General features: G+C 49.0%; 1 protein-coding gene across 5 annotated transcripts in view; it reads left to right on the plus strand.

Annotated features, from left to right (window-relative positions):
• Positions 1 to 12,284: 12,284 nt before the first annotated feature.
• The window catches only part of TLCD5 (TLC domain containing 5), a 45,731-nt gene continuing 40,792 nt past the window's right edge, over positions 12,285 to 17,223 (plus strand). The window contains exon 1 of one of the 5 annotated variants that reach the window (XM_068136331.2): positions 12,285 to 12,634. In XM_068136331.2, the coding sequence (XP_067992432.1) occupies positions 12,613 to 12,634 (22 nt within the window). In that variant the 5' untranslated portion in view covers positions 12,285 to 12,612. Of the gene's footprint in view, positions 12,777 to 17,223 lie in introns of all 5 variants that reach the window. The other 4 variants (XM_078768536.1, XM_068136330.2, XM_068136334.2 and 1 more) reach the window with 4 other exon arrangements.

A 17,223-nucleotide genomic window follows, 5' to 3' on the forward strand; every position in this document is an offset into this window, starting at 1 on the left:
CCAGCTGTGTTTGCCAAAGCTCTTCGTTTGTGCCCGATACACGTCATGGACGCCAAAGCGAAATTCATCAGTCTTCCCCAACTTGGGACGTTCATCCAGCAATTATGTGTGCGTAGTTGCACATGGTTCCGAAGAAGAATGGTGAGTGGCATCCATGCGGCGATTACCACATGCTCAACAATGTCACCATCCCTCACCGGCACCATATCCCACACATCCATGCAGCAATTACCACATGCTCACCAATGCCACCATCCCTGACCGGTACCATATCCCGCACATCCATGCGGCGATTACCACATGCTCACCAATGTCACCATCCCTGACCGGTACCATATCCCGCACATCCATGCGGCGATTACCACATGCTCACCAATGCCACCATCCCTGACCGGTACCATATCCCGCACATCCATGCGGCGATTACCACATGCTCACCAATGCCACCATCCTTGACCGGTACCATATCCCGCACATCCATGCGGCGATTACCACATGCTCAACAATGTCACCATCCCTGACCGGTACCATATCTCGCACATCCATGCGGCGATTACCACATGCTCACCAATGTCACCATCCCTGACCGGTACCATATCCCGCACATCCATGCCGCGATTACCACATGCTCAACAATGCCACCATCCCTGACCGGTACCATATCCCGCACATCCATGCGGCGATTATCACATGCTCAACAATGCCACCATCCCTGACTGGTACCATATCCCGCACATCCATGCAGCAATTACCACATGCTCACCAATGCCACCATCCCTCACCGGCACCATATCCCGCACATCCATGCAGCAATTACCACATGCTCACCAATGCCACCATCCCTGACCGGTACCATATCCCGCACATCCATGCGGCGATTACCACATGCTCACCAATGTCACCATCCCTGACCGGTACCATATCCCACACATCCATGCGGCGATTACCACATGCTCACCAATGCCACCATCCCTGACCGGTACCATATCCCGCACATCCATGCGGCGATTACCACATGCTCACCAATGCCACCATCCTTGACCGGTACCATATCCCGCACATCCATGCAGCGATTACCACATGCTCACCAATGCCACCATCCCTGACCGGTACCATATCCCGCACATCCATGCGGCGATTACCACATGCTCACCAATGCCACCATCCTTGACCGGTACCATATCCCGCACATCCATGCAGCGATTACCACATGCTCACCAATGCCACCATCCCTGACCGGTACCACATCCCACACATCCATGCCGCAATTACCACATGCTCAACAATGCCACCATCCCTGACCGGTACCATATCCCGCACATCCATGCGGCGATTACCACATGCTCAACAATGCCATGCCACCATCCCTGACCGGTACCATATCCCGCACATCCATGATTTTTCCTTGACACTAGCAGGGGCGTGAGTTTGCGTGACCGACGACACAGACATTCCTATGGGAATACGTGGGACTGTTGAACTTCTGTCAGCGTTTTGTGCCACACTGTGCCCACATTACCGCAACCACTGCACACACAGCTGTCGTCCAAGCGGAATTCGGAGCTCGAGTGGACGGATGCCTGCGACAATGCTTTTCCAAAATCTAAAGAAGTCCTCGCTGCATCTACATTGCGGATATTCCAGTGACCTGATGCACCCACCATGTGGTGGTCCTGCAGCAATTTGTGGATGCTGATTGGACACCGATAGCATTCTTCTCCCACAAACCTATGCTTGCTGATACTGGCAGGCCGGTCACCCACCTTATTCACCTGAGCTACAGCACCTTTGATAAATAACTGATCGCCATCTACCTGGCTGTGAAACACTTCTGGTATTTTATAGAAGGTCGAGATTTCTGCGTGTTTACGGACCACGAGCCACCTACCGGAAGGTTGCACAGCAGCAAAGAATACTCGCCACGTCAGACCCGCCTCATGTCCATCATCGCAGAGTTCAAGTCAGATATCTGACACATTGGAGGACATAATGTGGTGATAGACGCTCTATCCCGTTGTAGTAGAGGAAACGAAAGTGAAAAAGTGGCTTAGAAATTGATTTGAAAATCATTTCATGTTAAAAGCAGGCATCCAGTGGGAAGAGTTAGGGCATGGGGTGGTGCATTGGGAAAGGGTGGATGATGCCAGCTGAGATTTTTTCGAAAAGGGTCATTTTAACCCCTTTTTTGCTAAATCAGTATTTCCGAAGTGTTGAAAAAGAGAAGAGATGTTTGTAACAATATCCCATTTATTTGCCCAGCCATTTTACTCTACATGGGGTTTTTATACATCATTTTGTTGCTGATGAATGTGATGATATTGCCTACAAAATGCATCTCAGTATTTTTAAATATATATATAATTAAGGGGTTACCATGGTTACAGTGGCGGTCAAAGGTCAACCTACGGCAAAAATATATAATTTTCTCACACTTTCTAATAGATAGGCAAAATGCCATATAAAACTAAATTTACTGGTTCTAATTGCTTTTATTTATCAATCCTCACATAGAAGAGCAGTTTTTAGTGAGGGAAGATTGATGTTATACCCCTCTGTGGGCAATTAGTGAAGGGTGAAAATTAACCTTTTCTTCAAAAATACATAGAAATTGTGAAAAAAACCTCTGTTTTGTATTTACCGGTCCATGGAATTGTTAAGTGTGATGTTATAGCATACAGTATGCATTGGAAAATGTCTCCAAACCACCATGGTCAAGATTCCTAGTATTGTTTGAGACTTTATTCTGTTTGCCAACAACCGACGGATAACATAGTTTGAACCGGGGCTCCGACTACCTACACATCTTCATCATCATCCTGTGAATTGGTGCATGATCCCCTACAAGGGCAAGCACTAATGCAGGTCTTTTGTCCTGCACTCAAACAGCCGCATCTTTCTCCACAACCAGATGTGCAAAAGCAGCTCACAAGCTCCTCGCAAACTTTTGGAAGAGGGCTCAGGGTCATCAAATTGGGAACGAGGTTTCCACGACTATCAATCTTCCATCCACTGGTTGTTGGATCAGGCAGATCTTGCACTGGGCTTCGTGACTCCTTCCAGACAAGGCAGTGGTAGTTTGCTCGACGAATATGCATTTGCAGTGCATCCTTGGAGGGGGGAAGAGCATCAAGCGAACGCTTTCCTTGAAGGAACATTTCTCGGCGAACTTGATCAATTGCGTAAGAGGGGTGGTTTTTAGGTACAGTTTGCACACAAACTTCTCAGCGTCTTGGATCAATTGGTCACTGATGTTTTTAGACCTCATCTTCTGGAGGCATGCTGACTTCAGTGAACACTTTCAACGCAATCTTCTTCCCTATACTGGCGAACTGGCTGACTGTGTCACAACCTGTTAGTGCATGGAATGCAATAATTGTCTGAATTTGGTCTTCTGGGAGTGAGATCTGATGGATGGGGATTTTTTTTTTTTTTTTTTTGTATACTGAATCGAGGCTCGTGAAAGAGCTAACATTTACTTCACAAACAAATCAACCAGACAAACAAAATATATAAAAAGAGGCAGCGGAAGACAAGATGGGGAGAGAAGGGGAAGCACACAAACACAACATTTGAGAGCAGGGAGATGTGTGGAAGGGAGAGGGCTTGGGGGGAGGAGGCGTGGGAAGGGGGGGGGGGGGAGGGAGAAGTATAAAACACAAGGACACCAAGGACTTCCAGGACAGAAGTTGGTATTTCAAAAAAGTGGAATTGGGGTGAAATTAGCGGGGGTAGAAAAGATCAAGGTTTTGGATGGGGGAAGATAAGAGATGTTGGTGAACAGCTGTTTTAAAGACCTGGAGGGTGGAGTGGGATTGAAGAGAGTGAGGGAGTTTGTTCCAGAGGCGGGACAAAAGAGGAATGAAGGAGTGAAGGTGAGCAGAGAGTCTTGATTTTGGCAGTTTGACCATAAGAGGGTTGCAGGCAGATCTTGTGCGACCTGTAGGAATATTTGCGGGACAGAGCCCAGAGAGAGCTGGGGGGGCAAGGCCAGAGAGGAGTCAGTAGAAGACGGAAAGACCACCAACCTGCCTGCGGTGAATGAGTGAGAGGCCCTTGGAGTTAGCTTCATCGTGGGAGATTCCAATGATTCTGAATGCTTTGGTTTCAACAGCGTGAAGACGAGCTAGGTGTGAGGCAGGAGCACCAGCCCAGAGGGGAGAGCAGTATTCCATTGAGCTGCGGATGAAAGCCTTGTATGTGGTGAGGAGCTCAGGTGTGCCAAGGAAGGACTTCGCACGATGGAGGATGCCCAGTCGGCGACTGGCTTTGGAGGCCAGATTTGAAATGTGGTTTTCCCAGGAAAGATCATGGCAGATAGTGAGACCCAAAAGCTTGAGTGACAGAACTTCTTGGAGAGGATTATTCAGAAAGTGGATGGGAGGGTTGTCCAGTCGGTCTTTTCGGAGAGACATCGTAAGAGTGTGAGATTTGTCAGGATTGAAAGACATGTTCCACTTGTTTGCCCAGTCTGTGATTTTGTCCAGGTCTGCAGAGAGTGAGGAGGCTGCACACTGCCGATCTGAGGGATGAAGAATGGAGCGACAGAGAGTAGAGTCATCAGCAAAGAGATACAGAGGATTTTCAAGAGAGTCAGAGAGATCATTGATGAAGACCAGAAAAAGCACAGGGCCCAGAACACTGCTTTGTGGAACTCCAGCCTGAACAGGAAGAGGAGATGAGAGAAACCCATTCAGGGCCACACGTTGACTACGACTAGAGAGGAAGTCCGCCAGCCATGCGTGGAGATTTCCATGGATACCAAAAGAGGAGAGTTTGGTGAGCAGAGCGGGGTGCCAGACCGTATCGAAGGCACGTGATATGTCAAGGGAGACTGCTCTAATTTCCTGTTTGGCATTGAGGACCTCCATCCATTGTTGAGAAAGCAGAAGCAGCATGTCCAGAGTAGAGTGTCCAGGTCTGAAACCAAATTGATGATCAGAGATCAAGCCATTGGAGAAGAGGAAAGATTTCATATCTGAAGCAATGATGGATTCCATGACTTTGCTGATAATTGGGAGAAAGGACGTTTGGATTTCGGGACGTTTGGATTTCAATCCTGAACTGAACCACACCTCTGGAGATAGGTGATCTCGCAGGCCCAGTGCCACAACCAGGACATCTGTGTCTCGGCATTGAAGGACACATCTCCGGTAGCCCTGTAGTGTCGCATCCCTGGCATGCAGGTTGATCCTGGTGTCCGCCTCTTCATGGTTTGAGCGTTCATGGAGTTGGTGCTCCTGCCGGTAGAAATCCATACCCTCATCAAATCCTCAAACCCGCCGGCAACAACTAATTCATATGTTGGCTGTAGCTCCTTCTCCGCCATCTCTATGAGAGATCCCGAAAGAAATGCTGCCAAGTCAGCCTTGTTCGCAGAGAGGCTGAGGAATGAGTTGATGTTGGAGGGGAGGTTCACGTCCTTTGAACTGATGACACGTCTGATTTGGCGGGTTTTGCCGGCTCTGTTTTCCCTTGTGCCAGACTTGATGGAGACCTCCTGATACCGATCGAACACAACATCAACCCTGGAGTACATGGGACCAAAGCGGTTTAAGACACTGGTACAGAATACATTGCTCAGATCTCCAAAAGTCTCTGATTTCTCAGGCTTGCCAATTGCTTGTATCAGTCCAGGGCCGTCAATGATCAAGCAAGTTTTTGCTGTACTCTTGGGAAGGTTTTTTGACACTTCTATGTCCATGGTCAGCATTTCTTGAAGCTGGGACTTGTCGGTAGAATGGAGTTTCCCATTGGTGTCTGCTAGTGCACGTGGGACTGATGAAAGCTCATGCCTCAGGATGTTATTCAGGTCCACATCTCTCCCTCCCTGTGCTGCCACAAACAGTCTTTGGATTACATTCCTGTCAGGTTTGATCTCTTTCTGTTTGCCAGCTCCACTTGGTTGAATGCTTACTTTGTACATCCTGCTTATTGATGGTGTTTTGTTCCTAGATAATGTAGCATGAAAGTCTGTTGACTTCTCAATAAGGCGAGTGGAGACAAATGTTTCAACTAGGGATGCTCCTGTTTCACCAGCCTTTTTTGTTTTTTATTTTGTAATTTTTTTGTTTTTTGTTTTGTAATTTTGTGTGTGTGTGTGTGTGTGTGTGTGTTAGTCTCCTCCATAACTCTAAAACCATGAAACCTAGCAGCCACAAACTTTGCATGTATATTGATGAAACTCTTCGGGGGTGCATGAATGAAAACTGGGTGTTTGGGTATGTTTGGGTGTGTTTTTGAAAATAATTTACGCTAACAGGCATAACATTGGTCAGCCTGCATTCAGGTCGTTCTGCTTGGGGTCTTAATTTAACAGGCTTACCTTTGGTCAGCCTGCATTCAGGTCACTCTGCTTGGGCCCTAATTCCACCATTTTGTCCACTCAACTCAAGTATGCCTTGCCTCAGAACACTCCTGTTTCTGTACAAAAAGCTTCATATCTACGAATGGTAATATAGCTGATCTTCATACCTCCGAATTGCTGTATTCCTGTATACATCGCAATGTTTATAAATGCCAGTGTTCGTGCCTTTATTAAATTTCCACAAGGTGAGCGCTCTTCACACTTATTTTGCAAGCCATGAAAATACAGTAGACACCTCCCTCCTATCCTCCCCCCTCCCCTTCCCCTGTCCTCCCAAACCTTCTCCCTTTCCCTCTCCTCCCCTTCTCTGTTTCCCTCCTCTCCTGCTCTTCCTCCCTCCCCTCCCACTCTCCCTCCCTCTCCTCCCACTCTCCCTCCCTCTCCTCCCACTCCCCCTACCCCCTCCCTTATCCCTTTCCTTACCCTCCCCCTCCCTCCCCTCTCCTGCTCTGTTTCCCTCCCCCCCTTCTCCATTTCCCTTCCCCTCCCCTTCTCCATTTCCCTCCCCTCTCATTCTCTTCCCTCCCCTACTGCTTCCCCTCCCTCCCTTACCACCCTTCCCTCCCCTGCTCCGTTTCTCTCCCCTCCCCCATTTCCCTCCTCTCCCCTGCCCTTTCCCCTCTCCTCCTCCTCCCCCCCTCTCCTTTCCCCTTCTCTTGCACTCCATAATCTTTCCCCCTCCAACTCCCTCCCCTCCTGCTCCCTTCTCCCTCCCTTCCTGTCCCCTCTCCCTCCCACCCCTCCCCCTCTCCCTTATCGGTACACGGGTTCTTGGACAACAAGGAGGTACACGAGTTCTTCGACAACAAGGTGGTACATGAGTTCTTAGACAACAAGGCGATACATGAGTTCTTCGACAACAAGGCGGTGCAAGAGTTCTTAGACAACAAGGCGGTACACGAGTTCTTAGACAACAAGGCGGTACACGAGTTCTTAGACAACAAGGCGGTACACGAGTTCTTAGACACCAAGGCGGTACAGGAGTTCTTAGACAACAAGGCGGTACACGAGTTCTTGGACAACAAGGCGGTACACGAGTTCTTGGACAACAAGGCGGTACACGAGTTCTTGGACAACAAGGCGGTACATGAGTTCTTAGACAACAAGGTGGTACATGAGTTCTTAGACAACAAGGCGGTACATGAGTTCTCAGACAACAAGGCGGTACATGAGTTCTTAGACAACAAGGCGGTACATGAGTTCTTAGACAACAAGGCGGTACATGAGTTCTTAGACAACAAGGCGGTACATGAGTTCTTAGACAACAAGGTGGTACATGAGTTCTTAGACAACAAGGCGGTACATGAGTTCTTAGACAACAAGGCGGTACCTGAGTTCTTGGACAACAAGGCGGTACACGAGTTCTTGGACAACAAAGTGGTACACGAGTACTTGGACAACATGGTGGTACACGAGTACTTGCCATGTTCAGCTCAGCATGTTTGAGTCCACCAGTGTGAATGCAGCTGTGATCTGAGGACGAAGATCCTGCAGGTTTGCCACCTTGGTGTTGTAGACATCTTTGACAAAACCCCACAGAAAAAAAATCAAGGGGGGGGGGGGGAGGGAACTATGTCTGGTGATGTGGGGGCCAGGCGGTTGGTCTGACTCGGCCAATCCACCGACCTGAATTTTTTTTTCATTCAGGACGCTTGGATTGACTAGGCCCATTGAGGGTAAGGGGGAGAGGGGGTGCCGTCCTGTTGAAAAAGATATCGGGCTGCAGGTCTTCAATCTCTGGGAAGGCGAATCCTTCCAACATGTTCATATAAATTGTTGAGGTCACTGTGTCCTCCACAAAGAAAAACAGACCCACCAAGTGGCCATGGAGAAGGTCACACCACACATTGACCTTTGGACTGTCGCGTATGTGTTTAATGACCACGTGGTGGTTTTCAGAGCCCCAGATCTTCACATTGTGCCGGTTGACGTGCCCCGAGCCACAGATCCTCACATCGTGCTGGTTGACCTGCCCCTAGCCACAGATCCTCACATTGTGCCGGTTGACCTTCCCCACGCTCCAGATCCTCATATTGTGCCGGTTGACCTGCCCCGAGCCACAGATCCTCACATCGTGCTGGTTGACCTGCCCCGAGCCACAGATCTTCACATTGTGCCGGTTGACCTGCCCCGAGTCACCGATCCTCACATTGTGCCGGTTGACCTGCCCCGAGCCCCAGATCCTCATATTGTGCCGGTTGACCTTCCCCACGCTCCAGATCCTCGTATTGTGCCGGTTGACCTGCCCCGAGCCACATATCCTCACATTGTGCTGGTTGACCTGCCCCGAGCCACAGATCTTCATATTGTGCCGGTTGACCTGCCCCGAGTCACAGATCCTCACATTGTGCCGGTTGACCTGCCCCGAACCCCAGATCCTCACATTGTACCGGTTGACCTGCCCTGAGCCACAGATCCTCACATTGTGCCGGTTGACCTGCCCTGAGCTCCAGATCCTCACATTGTGCCGGTTGACTTTCCCCAAGCTCCAGATCCCCTCATTGAGCCGGTTGACCTTCCCCGAGCCCCAGATCCTCACATTGTGCTTAACCTGCCCCGTGCCCCAGATCCTCACATTGTGCCGGTTGACCTTCCCCGAGCCCCAGATATTCACATTGTGCCGGTTGACCTGCCCCGTGCCCCCAAATCCTCACATTGTGCCGGTGGACCTTTCCCGATCCCCAGATCTTCACATTGTGCCAGTTGACCTGCCCTGAGCCCCAGATCCTCACATTGTGCCGGTTGACCTTCCCCGAGCCCCAGATCCTCACAATGAGCCGGTTGACCTTCCCCGAGCCCCAGATCCTCACATTGAGCCGGTTGACCTTCCCCGAGCCCCAGATCCTCACATATTTCCGGTTGACCTTCACCGATACATTTGTGATCTGTGAACAAGATCTGTGAACATTACCTTTTTCAGGTAATCTTCGTCATGCTCTAGCTTCGTCTGTGAACATCACCATTTTCAGGTAATCTTCGTCATCCTCTATGCGACTGAGAATTTCCTGTCGGGAAATGACGAGAGAACACCTTGCGATTAAACCACCAAGTGTGTTTTGGATCCCATAGTAATCATTTTATCCTTTTATTCATTGGGATTATTGGGGTTTATGGGGTTTCTTGGGTTTATTGGCTTTATTGGGTTTAGTGGGTGTATTGCTTTTGTTGGGGCTATGGGGTTATGGGGTTTATTGGGTTTACTGGGTGTATTGCTTTTATTGGGTTTATGGGGTTTATGCTGTCTGTGCTTGTTTTATCGGTTGTGGGTGGGAAACACGAAACAATCTGAGTATTTCCATGAAGGAGACATTTTGATGGTATTTTTGTGATCCGTGCCAAGTTACTCCCAAGTCAATTTACACTGTATGGGTGGAAGCACTAACACCTGATGTGACTTGTGGCCCAATTTGGCGACAAGTCACAATTTCTGGCTATGGAGGATTCACTCGTTAAAATGAGTAATTAACAGTTTTCACAGTTCATAAAACTCAAACGATCACCTACCTGGGTTCTCCTCGTAGGCATTTCCTGAGGTGTGTCCCTCACATTGGCAGGGCTGTGTCGACCTGGCTGTTTGATCGTCACGAATGTCTATATCCACCTCATCTAGGTGCATCGGCACCCAAACGAGAGTTCTTTCCACACCTGCAAATCTGAGCAACACAGCAACATTCATTTGGGACAGGTATTTTTTGGATACTAAGTCGAGGCTCGTGTAAGAGTTTTACAAACATGTTGATAAAATTTTGGGACTTTTTGGTCTTTGGGGTATTTTGGGACTTTAGGATCTTCAGGGTTTTTTGGGCATTTTGGGTCTTCGTGGTCTTTGGGGTCTTTAAAATGCTTCGGGGTCTTTTGGGACTTCAGGGTGTTTTAGGTCTTCAGGGTCTTTTGGGGTCTTTGGGATATTTTGGGTCTTCTGAGGCTTTGGGGTCTTTTGGATCTTTGGGGTCTTCGAGGTCTTTTAGGTCCAAAGTGATGTAATCAGGGGGAGGGGGGAGGGGATGGGAGGAGAGGAGAAGAGCGGGAGAAGGAAGTGGGGAGGAGAAGGAAGAGGAGAGGTGGGGAGGAGGACAAATTTACCCGTGTGAGGAGTGCTTCAATCTCAGCATTTGCCCAGGTAAAAAAAAAGGAATTTTTCGATTTCCTATCACTATCACGATCAGGGGGCTCCCAGTCCCAGGAAATCAGACCATATTTATGACATCACGGAACATCTCTCCTCGTTTGCTCCATTTGTCGAGCGACAAGACGAGCGGCTCGCACAAGCAGCTAATACGGAACAGCTGGCTTGGCAAGCCATAACAAGCTTCGGATTGCTTGTTTTGTTATCGCTTTGAAAGTCAGTCGTTCCGTATTAACCGCTTCCACAAGCCGCTCGTCTTGCCCAGCAAGCGATGAAGAATGAAGATAGCTGCTTGGTGAGCGAAAGTAAAGAGAGCAAGCTGTTTCCTAACGGAACACGCCCAAAGAACAGAAACGCTCTCTCGGGCGGTGTATTGCAGTTGATAATGTTTTTTTTTTTTGTATACAAGATCGAGGCTCATGAAAGAGCTAACATTAATCACACAAAAAGTCAAACCGACACAAACCGACACATAAAACACAATAAGGGGAGCGGTAGACAAGATGGGGAGGGGGGAAGGACACAAACACAACATTTGAGAGCAGGGACATCGAGAGAACTGTGGGAGGGAGAGGGCTTGGGGGGAGGTGGGAGAGGTATAAAACACATGGACACTGCAAGGACTTCCAGGAAAGAAGTTCGAATTTCGAAAAAAGTGTATCTGGGGTGAATTAGCAGGGGTAGAAAAGATTAAGGTTTTGGATGGGGGAAGATAAGAGATGGTGGTGAACAGCTGTTTTAAAGACCTGGAGGGAGGAGTGGGATTGAAGGGAGTGGGGGAGTTTGTTCCAGAGGCGGGAGAAAAGGGGAATGAAGGAGTGAAGGTGAGCAGAGAGCCTAGATTTCGGCAGTTTAACCATAAGGGGGTTGCAGGCAGATCTTATACGACCTGTAGGAATATTTGGGGGACAGAGCCAGGAGAGAGCTGGGGGGGCAAGGCCGGAGAGGAGTCGGTAGAAGACGGAAAGACCACCAACCTGCCTGCGGTGAGTGAGTGAAAGACCCTCAGAGTTAGCTTCATCGCGGGAGATTCCAATGATTCTGAAAGCTTTGGCTTCATCAGCGTGAATACGAGCTAGGTGTGAGGCAGGAGCACCAGCCCAGAGGGGAGAGCAGTATTCCATTGAGCTGCGGATGAAAGCCTTGTATGTGGTGAGGAGCTCAGGTGTGCCGAGGAAGGACGTCGCACGACGGAGGATGCCCAGTCGGCGACTGGCTTTGGAGGCCAGCTTGGAAATGTGGTTTTCCCAGGAAAGACCATGGCAGATAGTGAGACCCAAAAGCTTGAGCGACAGAACTTCTTGGAGAGGATTGTTGAGAAAGTGGATGGGAGGGTTGTCCAGTCGGTCTTTTCGGAGAGACATAGTAAGAGTGTGAGATTTGTCAGGATTGAAAGACATGTGCCACTTGTTTGCCCAGTCTGATTTTGTCCAGGTCTGCAGAGAGTGAGGAGGCTGCAGACTGCCGATCTGAGGGATGAGGAATGGAGCGGCAGAGAGTGGAGCCATCAGCAAAGAGATAGAGAGGATTTTCCAGAGTCGGAGAGATCATTACATTAATGAAGACCAGAAATAGCACAGGGCCTGTCTACCTTATATAGGCTTAGACTCGGACACTGTTCTCTCAGCTACTACCGACGTCGGATCGGGCGTCTCCCGACGGGGTTGTGTGACCGGTGTAATGTTCCTGAAGATTTGGATCATGGTTTCTCTCTCTGCCCGAAATATGCGGAGCTCAGATTGCGTCTTCTGCACTCTGTCCGGCACATGGGGATCACCGTTCACGTGGTCAGGAATACCGGATGTATTTTTTCGCCCGAGTCAGAAGCACCTTCCATTGCGCAGATCGATTTTAAAATGTATTGAAGGAACGGTAATAGCAATATAGGCCTCAAGTATACATTTCCGAAGATTTGAGTTACGTGGCGTATATAGAGCCTAGAGACTCTGAAAACGCCATCGATTCATAAAAGAAGAAGAAGAAGAAGACGCTTCATGTTTATTCCACTGGAATGTGACAACGTCGGATCGGGTTTCGTTAGATTTTGAGTTTGACCAAGGCCGACATTGTGTTCGACGAGTGAAGGAGACTCGTATTTGAGTCTTATTATTAAAACGTCGAAATGAGCATTGTTTGGTTGGCAGGTAAGAGCACCGCGGCTTCGGGGATGCACGGAACTGTTGAACATTATTGGGATTTTTAGGATCTATTTACCAGATTAGCAAAAGGTCAAAAGGTAGCGTGGAGAGGGAAGAATGTTTATCGAACATCTAACCAATCATCATGGTGAGTGGACATGGCGGAACATTGGACTTGATAACATGTCATAACCGAGACACACCCTGTTGCCTGTAGGCTACACACTTGTTACCTGCACACACCCTGAACACGACACTGGTAACCTGCACACACCTTGCACGCGACACTGGTAACCTGCACACACCTTGATCACGCCACTTATAACCTGCACACACTGGTAACCTGCAAACACACTGAACACGACACTTGTAACCTGCACACACCCTGAACACGACACTTGTAACCTGCACACACCCTGAACACGACACTGGTAACCTGCACACACCTTGAACACGACACTTGTAACCTGCACACACCTTGATCACGGCACTTATAACCTGCACACACCCTGTACACACTGGTAACCTGAACACAACACTTGTAAACTGCACACACCCTGAACACGACACTGGTAACCTGCACACACCCTGAACATGACACTTGTAACCTGCACACACCCTGAACACTGCACTTGTAACCTGCACACACCCTGAACACGACACTTGTCACCTGCACACACCCTGAGCATGATACTTGTAACCTGCACACACCCTGAACACAACACTGGTAACCTGCACACACCTTGATCACGCCACTTATAACCTGCACACACTGGTAACCTGCAAACACCCTGAACACGACACTTGTAACCTGCACACACCCTGAACACGACACTTGTAACCTGCACACACCCTGAACACGACACTGGCAACCTGCACACACCTTGCACACGACACTGGCAACCTGCACACACCTTGCACACGACACTGGTAACCTGCACACACCTTGATCACGACACTGGTAACCTGCACACACCTTGAACACGACACTTGTAACCTGCACACACCTTGATCACGGCACTTATAACCTGCACACACCCTGTACACACTGGTAACCTGCAAACACCCTGAACACGACACTTGTAACCTGCACACACCCTGAACACGACACTTGTAAACTGCACACACCCTGAACACAACACTGGTACCCTGCACACACCCTGAACATGGCACTGGTAACCTGCACACACCTTGAACACGACACTGGTAACCTGCACACACCCTTAAAATGACACTTGTAACCTGCACACACCCTGAACACGACACTGGTAACCTGCACACACCTTGAACACGACACTAGTAACCTGCACACACCCTGAACATGACACTTGTAACCTGCACACACCCTGAACACAACACTTGTACCCTGCACACACCCTGAACACGACACTGGTAACCTGCACACACCCTGAACATGACACTTGTAACCTGCACACACCCTGAACACGACACTTGTAACCTGCACACACCTTGATCACGCCACTTATAACCTGCACACACCCTGAACACGACACTTGTAACCTGCACACACCCTGAACACGACACTTGTAACCTGCACACACCCTGAACACGACAATTGTAACCTGCACACACCCTGAACACGACACTTGTAACCTGCACACACCCTGAACATGACACTTGTAACCTGCACACACCCTGAACACAACACTGGTAGCCTGCACAGACTCTGCACATGACACTTGTTACCTGCACACACCCTTAACACGACACTTGTAACCTGCACACACCCTGAACACGACACTTGTAACCTGCGCACACCCTGAACATGACACTTGTAACCTGCACACACCCTGAACACAACACTTGTACCCTGCACACACCCTGAACACGACACTGGTAACCTGCACACACCCTGAACACGACACTGGTAACCTGCGCACACCCTGAACATGACACTTGTAACCTGCACACACCCTGAGCACAACACTTGTACCCTGCACACACCCTGAACACGACACTGGTAACCTGCACACACCCTGAACATGACACGCACACACCCTGAACATGACACTTGTAACATGCACACACCCTGAACATGACACTTGTAACATGCACACACCCTGAACATGACACTGGTAACCTGCACACACCCTGAACATGACACTGGTAACCTGCACACACCCTGAACACGACACTGGTAACCTGCACACACCCTGAACATGACACGCACACACCCTGAACATGACACTTGTAACATGCACACACCCTGAACATGACACTGGTAACCTGCACACACCCTGAACATGACACTGGTAACCTGCACACACCCTGAACACGACACTGGTTACCTGCACACACCCTGAACATGACACTGGTAACCTGCACACACCCTGAACACGACACTGGTAACCTGCACACACCCTGAACACGACACTGGTAACCTGCACACACCCTGAACATGACACGCACACACCCTGAACATGACACTTGTAACCTGCACACACCCTGAACACGACACTGGTAACCTGCGCACACCCTGAACACTACACTTGTTACCTGCACACACCCTGAAGACGACACTGGTAACCTGCACACACCCTGAACACGACACTGGTAACCTGCACACACCCTGAACATGACATGCACACACCCTGAACATGACACTTGTAACCTGCACACACCCTGAACACGACACTGGTTACCTGCACACACCCTGAACACGACACCGGTAACCTGCACACACCCTGAACACGACACTGTTAACCTGCACACACCCTGAACACTACACTTGTTACCTGCACACACCCTGAACACGACACTGGTAACCTGCACACACCCTGAACACGACACTTGTAACCTGCACACACCCTGAACACTACACTGGTAACCTGCACAGACCCTGCACATGACACTTGTTACCTGCACACACCCTGAACACGACACTGGTAACCTGCACACAGCCTGAACATGACACTTGTAACCTGCACACACCCTGAACATGACACTTGTAACCTGCACACACCCTGAACACGACACTGGTAACCTGCACACAGCCTGAACACGACACTGGTAACCTGCACACAGCCTGAACATGACACTTGTAACCTGCACACACCCTGAACATGACACTTGTTACCTGCACACACCCTGAACACGACACTGGTAACCTGCACACAGCCTGAACATGACACTTGTAACCTGCACACACCCTGAACATGACACTTGTTACCTGCACACACCCTGAACACGACACTGGTAACCTGCACACAGCCTGAACATGACACTTGTAACCTGCACACACCCTGAACATGACACTTGTAACCTGCACACACCCTGAACACAACACTTGTAAACTGCACACACCCTGAACACGACACTGGTAACCTGCACACACCCTGAACACGACACTTGTAACCTGCACACACCCTGAACATGACACTTGTAACCTGCACACACCCTGAACACGACACTGGTAACCTGCACACACCCTGAACATGATACTTGTAACCTGCACACACCCTGAGTGCCAACGGTGCCAACCGACGCTCCGTAGGCACTCTCACATTTCTCAGACACCATCTTGTGCACCGCGGGCTCTCACTGCTATACCTTCACGGGTTGTGTCAGCACCTCAGTCTCTCGGTTGATCTCTTTGCTGCTTCGCCAGTGCGGTCACCTACCATCCACGCTACTCAAATAATGCCTCAGTCGATTTTTTTTCTCTTAAATGTAATTCCCATTTCTGGAGCAAATAGTTGTATTTTTTTCAGTTTAATTCCCTATTTTTTAATTTTTTTATTTTGCATACAAGATTGAGGCTCGTGAAAGAGCTAACACCAATCACACAAAAAGTCAAAGCGACACACAAAACACGGGGAGCGGCAGACAAGATGAGGAGAGAGGAGGAAGGACACAAACACAACATTTGAGAGCAGGGACATCGAGAGAACTGTGGGAGGGAGAGGGTTTGGGGGGAGGTGGGAGAGGTACAAAACATATGGACACTGCAAGGACTTCCAGGAAAGAAGTTGGAATTTCAAAAAAGTGGATCTGGGGTGAATTAGCGGGGGTAGAAAATATCAAGGTTTTGGATATAACCACCTTTAGAGGCCATTTTTCCCCGCAAGCGGGGGTTGGCCTTTTTCTGGAACCGTGGTTGTTGTTGTTTTTTGGTCCCCTTTTTGAAGCAATGTTTTACGGCCGGATGCCCTTCCTGACGCCAACCCTTTTTGCCGCCTTTAGCGACAAACAGCAACATTTACAGCAAACATTTACATTTACATTATTATTTTACATTATTTATTTACATTATTTACGTTATTTACATTTACATTTACATTACATTTACATTTACATTTACATTTACATTACATTTACATTTACAATTTACAAATTAATAATTTACATTATTTACAGCAACAGCAAACATTTAGCGACAAATGAGCGACAAACAGGGAATTACCAGTGAACTGGTACTCAATTAGCCGACCTCGGAAGGATGACAGGCTGAGTCAACCCCCCTGGCGTTAATTCAGCGATCGACCGGGATTCGAACCCAGGATCCTGGGATCCTAAGCTTTTTGGATGGGGGAAGATAAGAGCTGGTGGTGAACAGCTGTTTTAAAGACCTGGAG

Source organism: Myxine glutinosa, chromosome 14 (assembly GCF_964187855.1).
Source record: "Myxine glutinosa chromosome 14, kmMyxGlut1.1, whole genome shotgun sequence".
Taxonomy (NCBI): Eukaryota; Metazoa; Chordata; class Myxini; order Myxiniformes; family Myxinidae; genus Myxine; species Myxine glutinosa.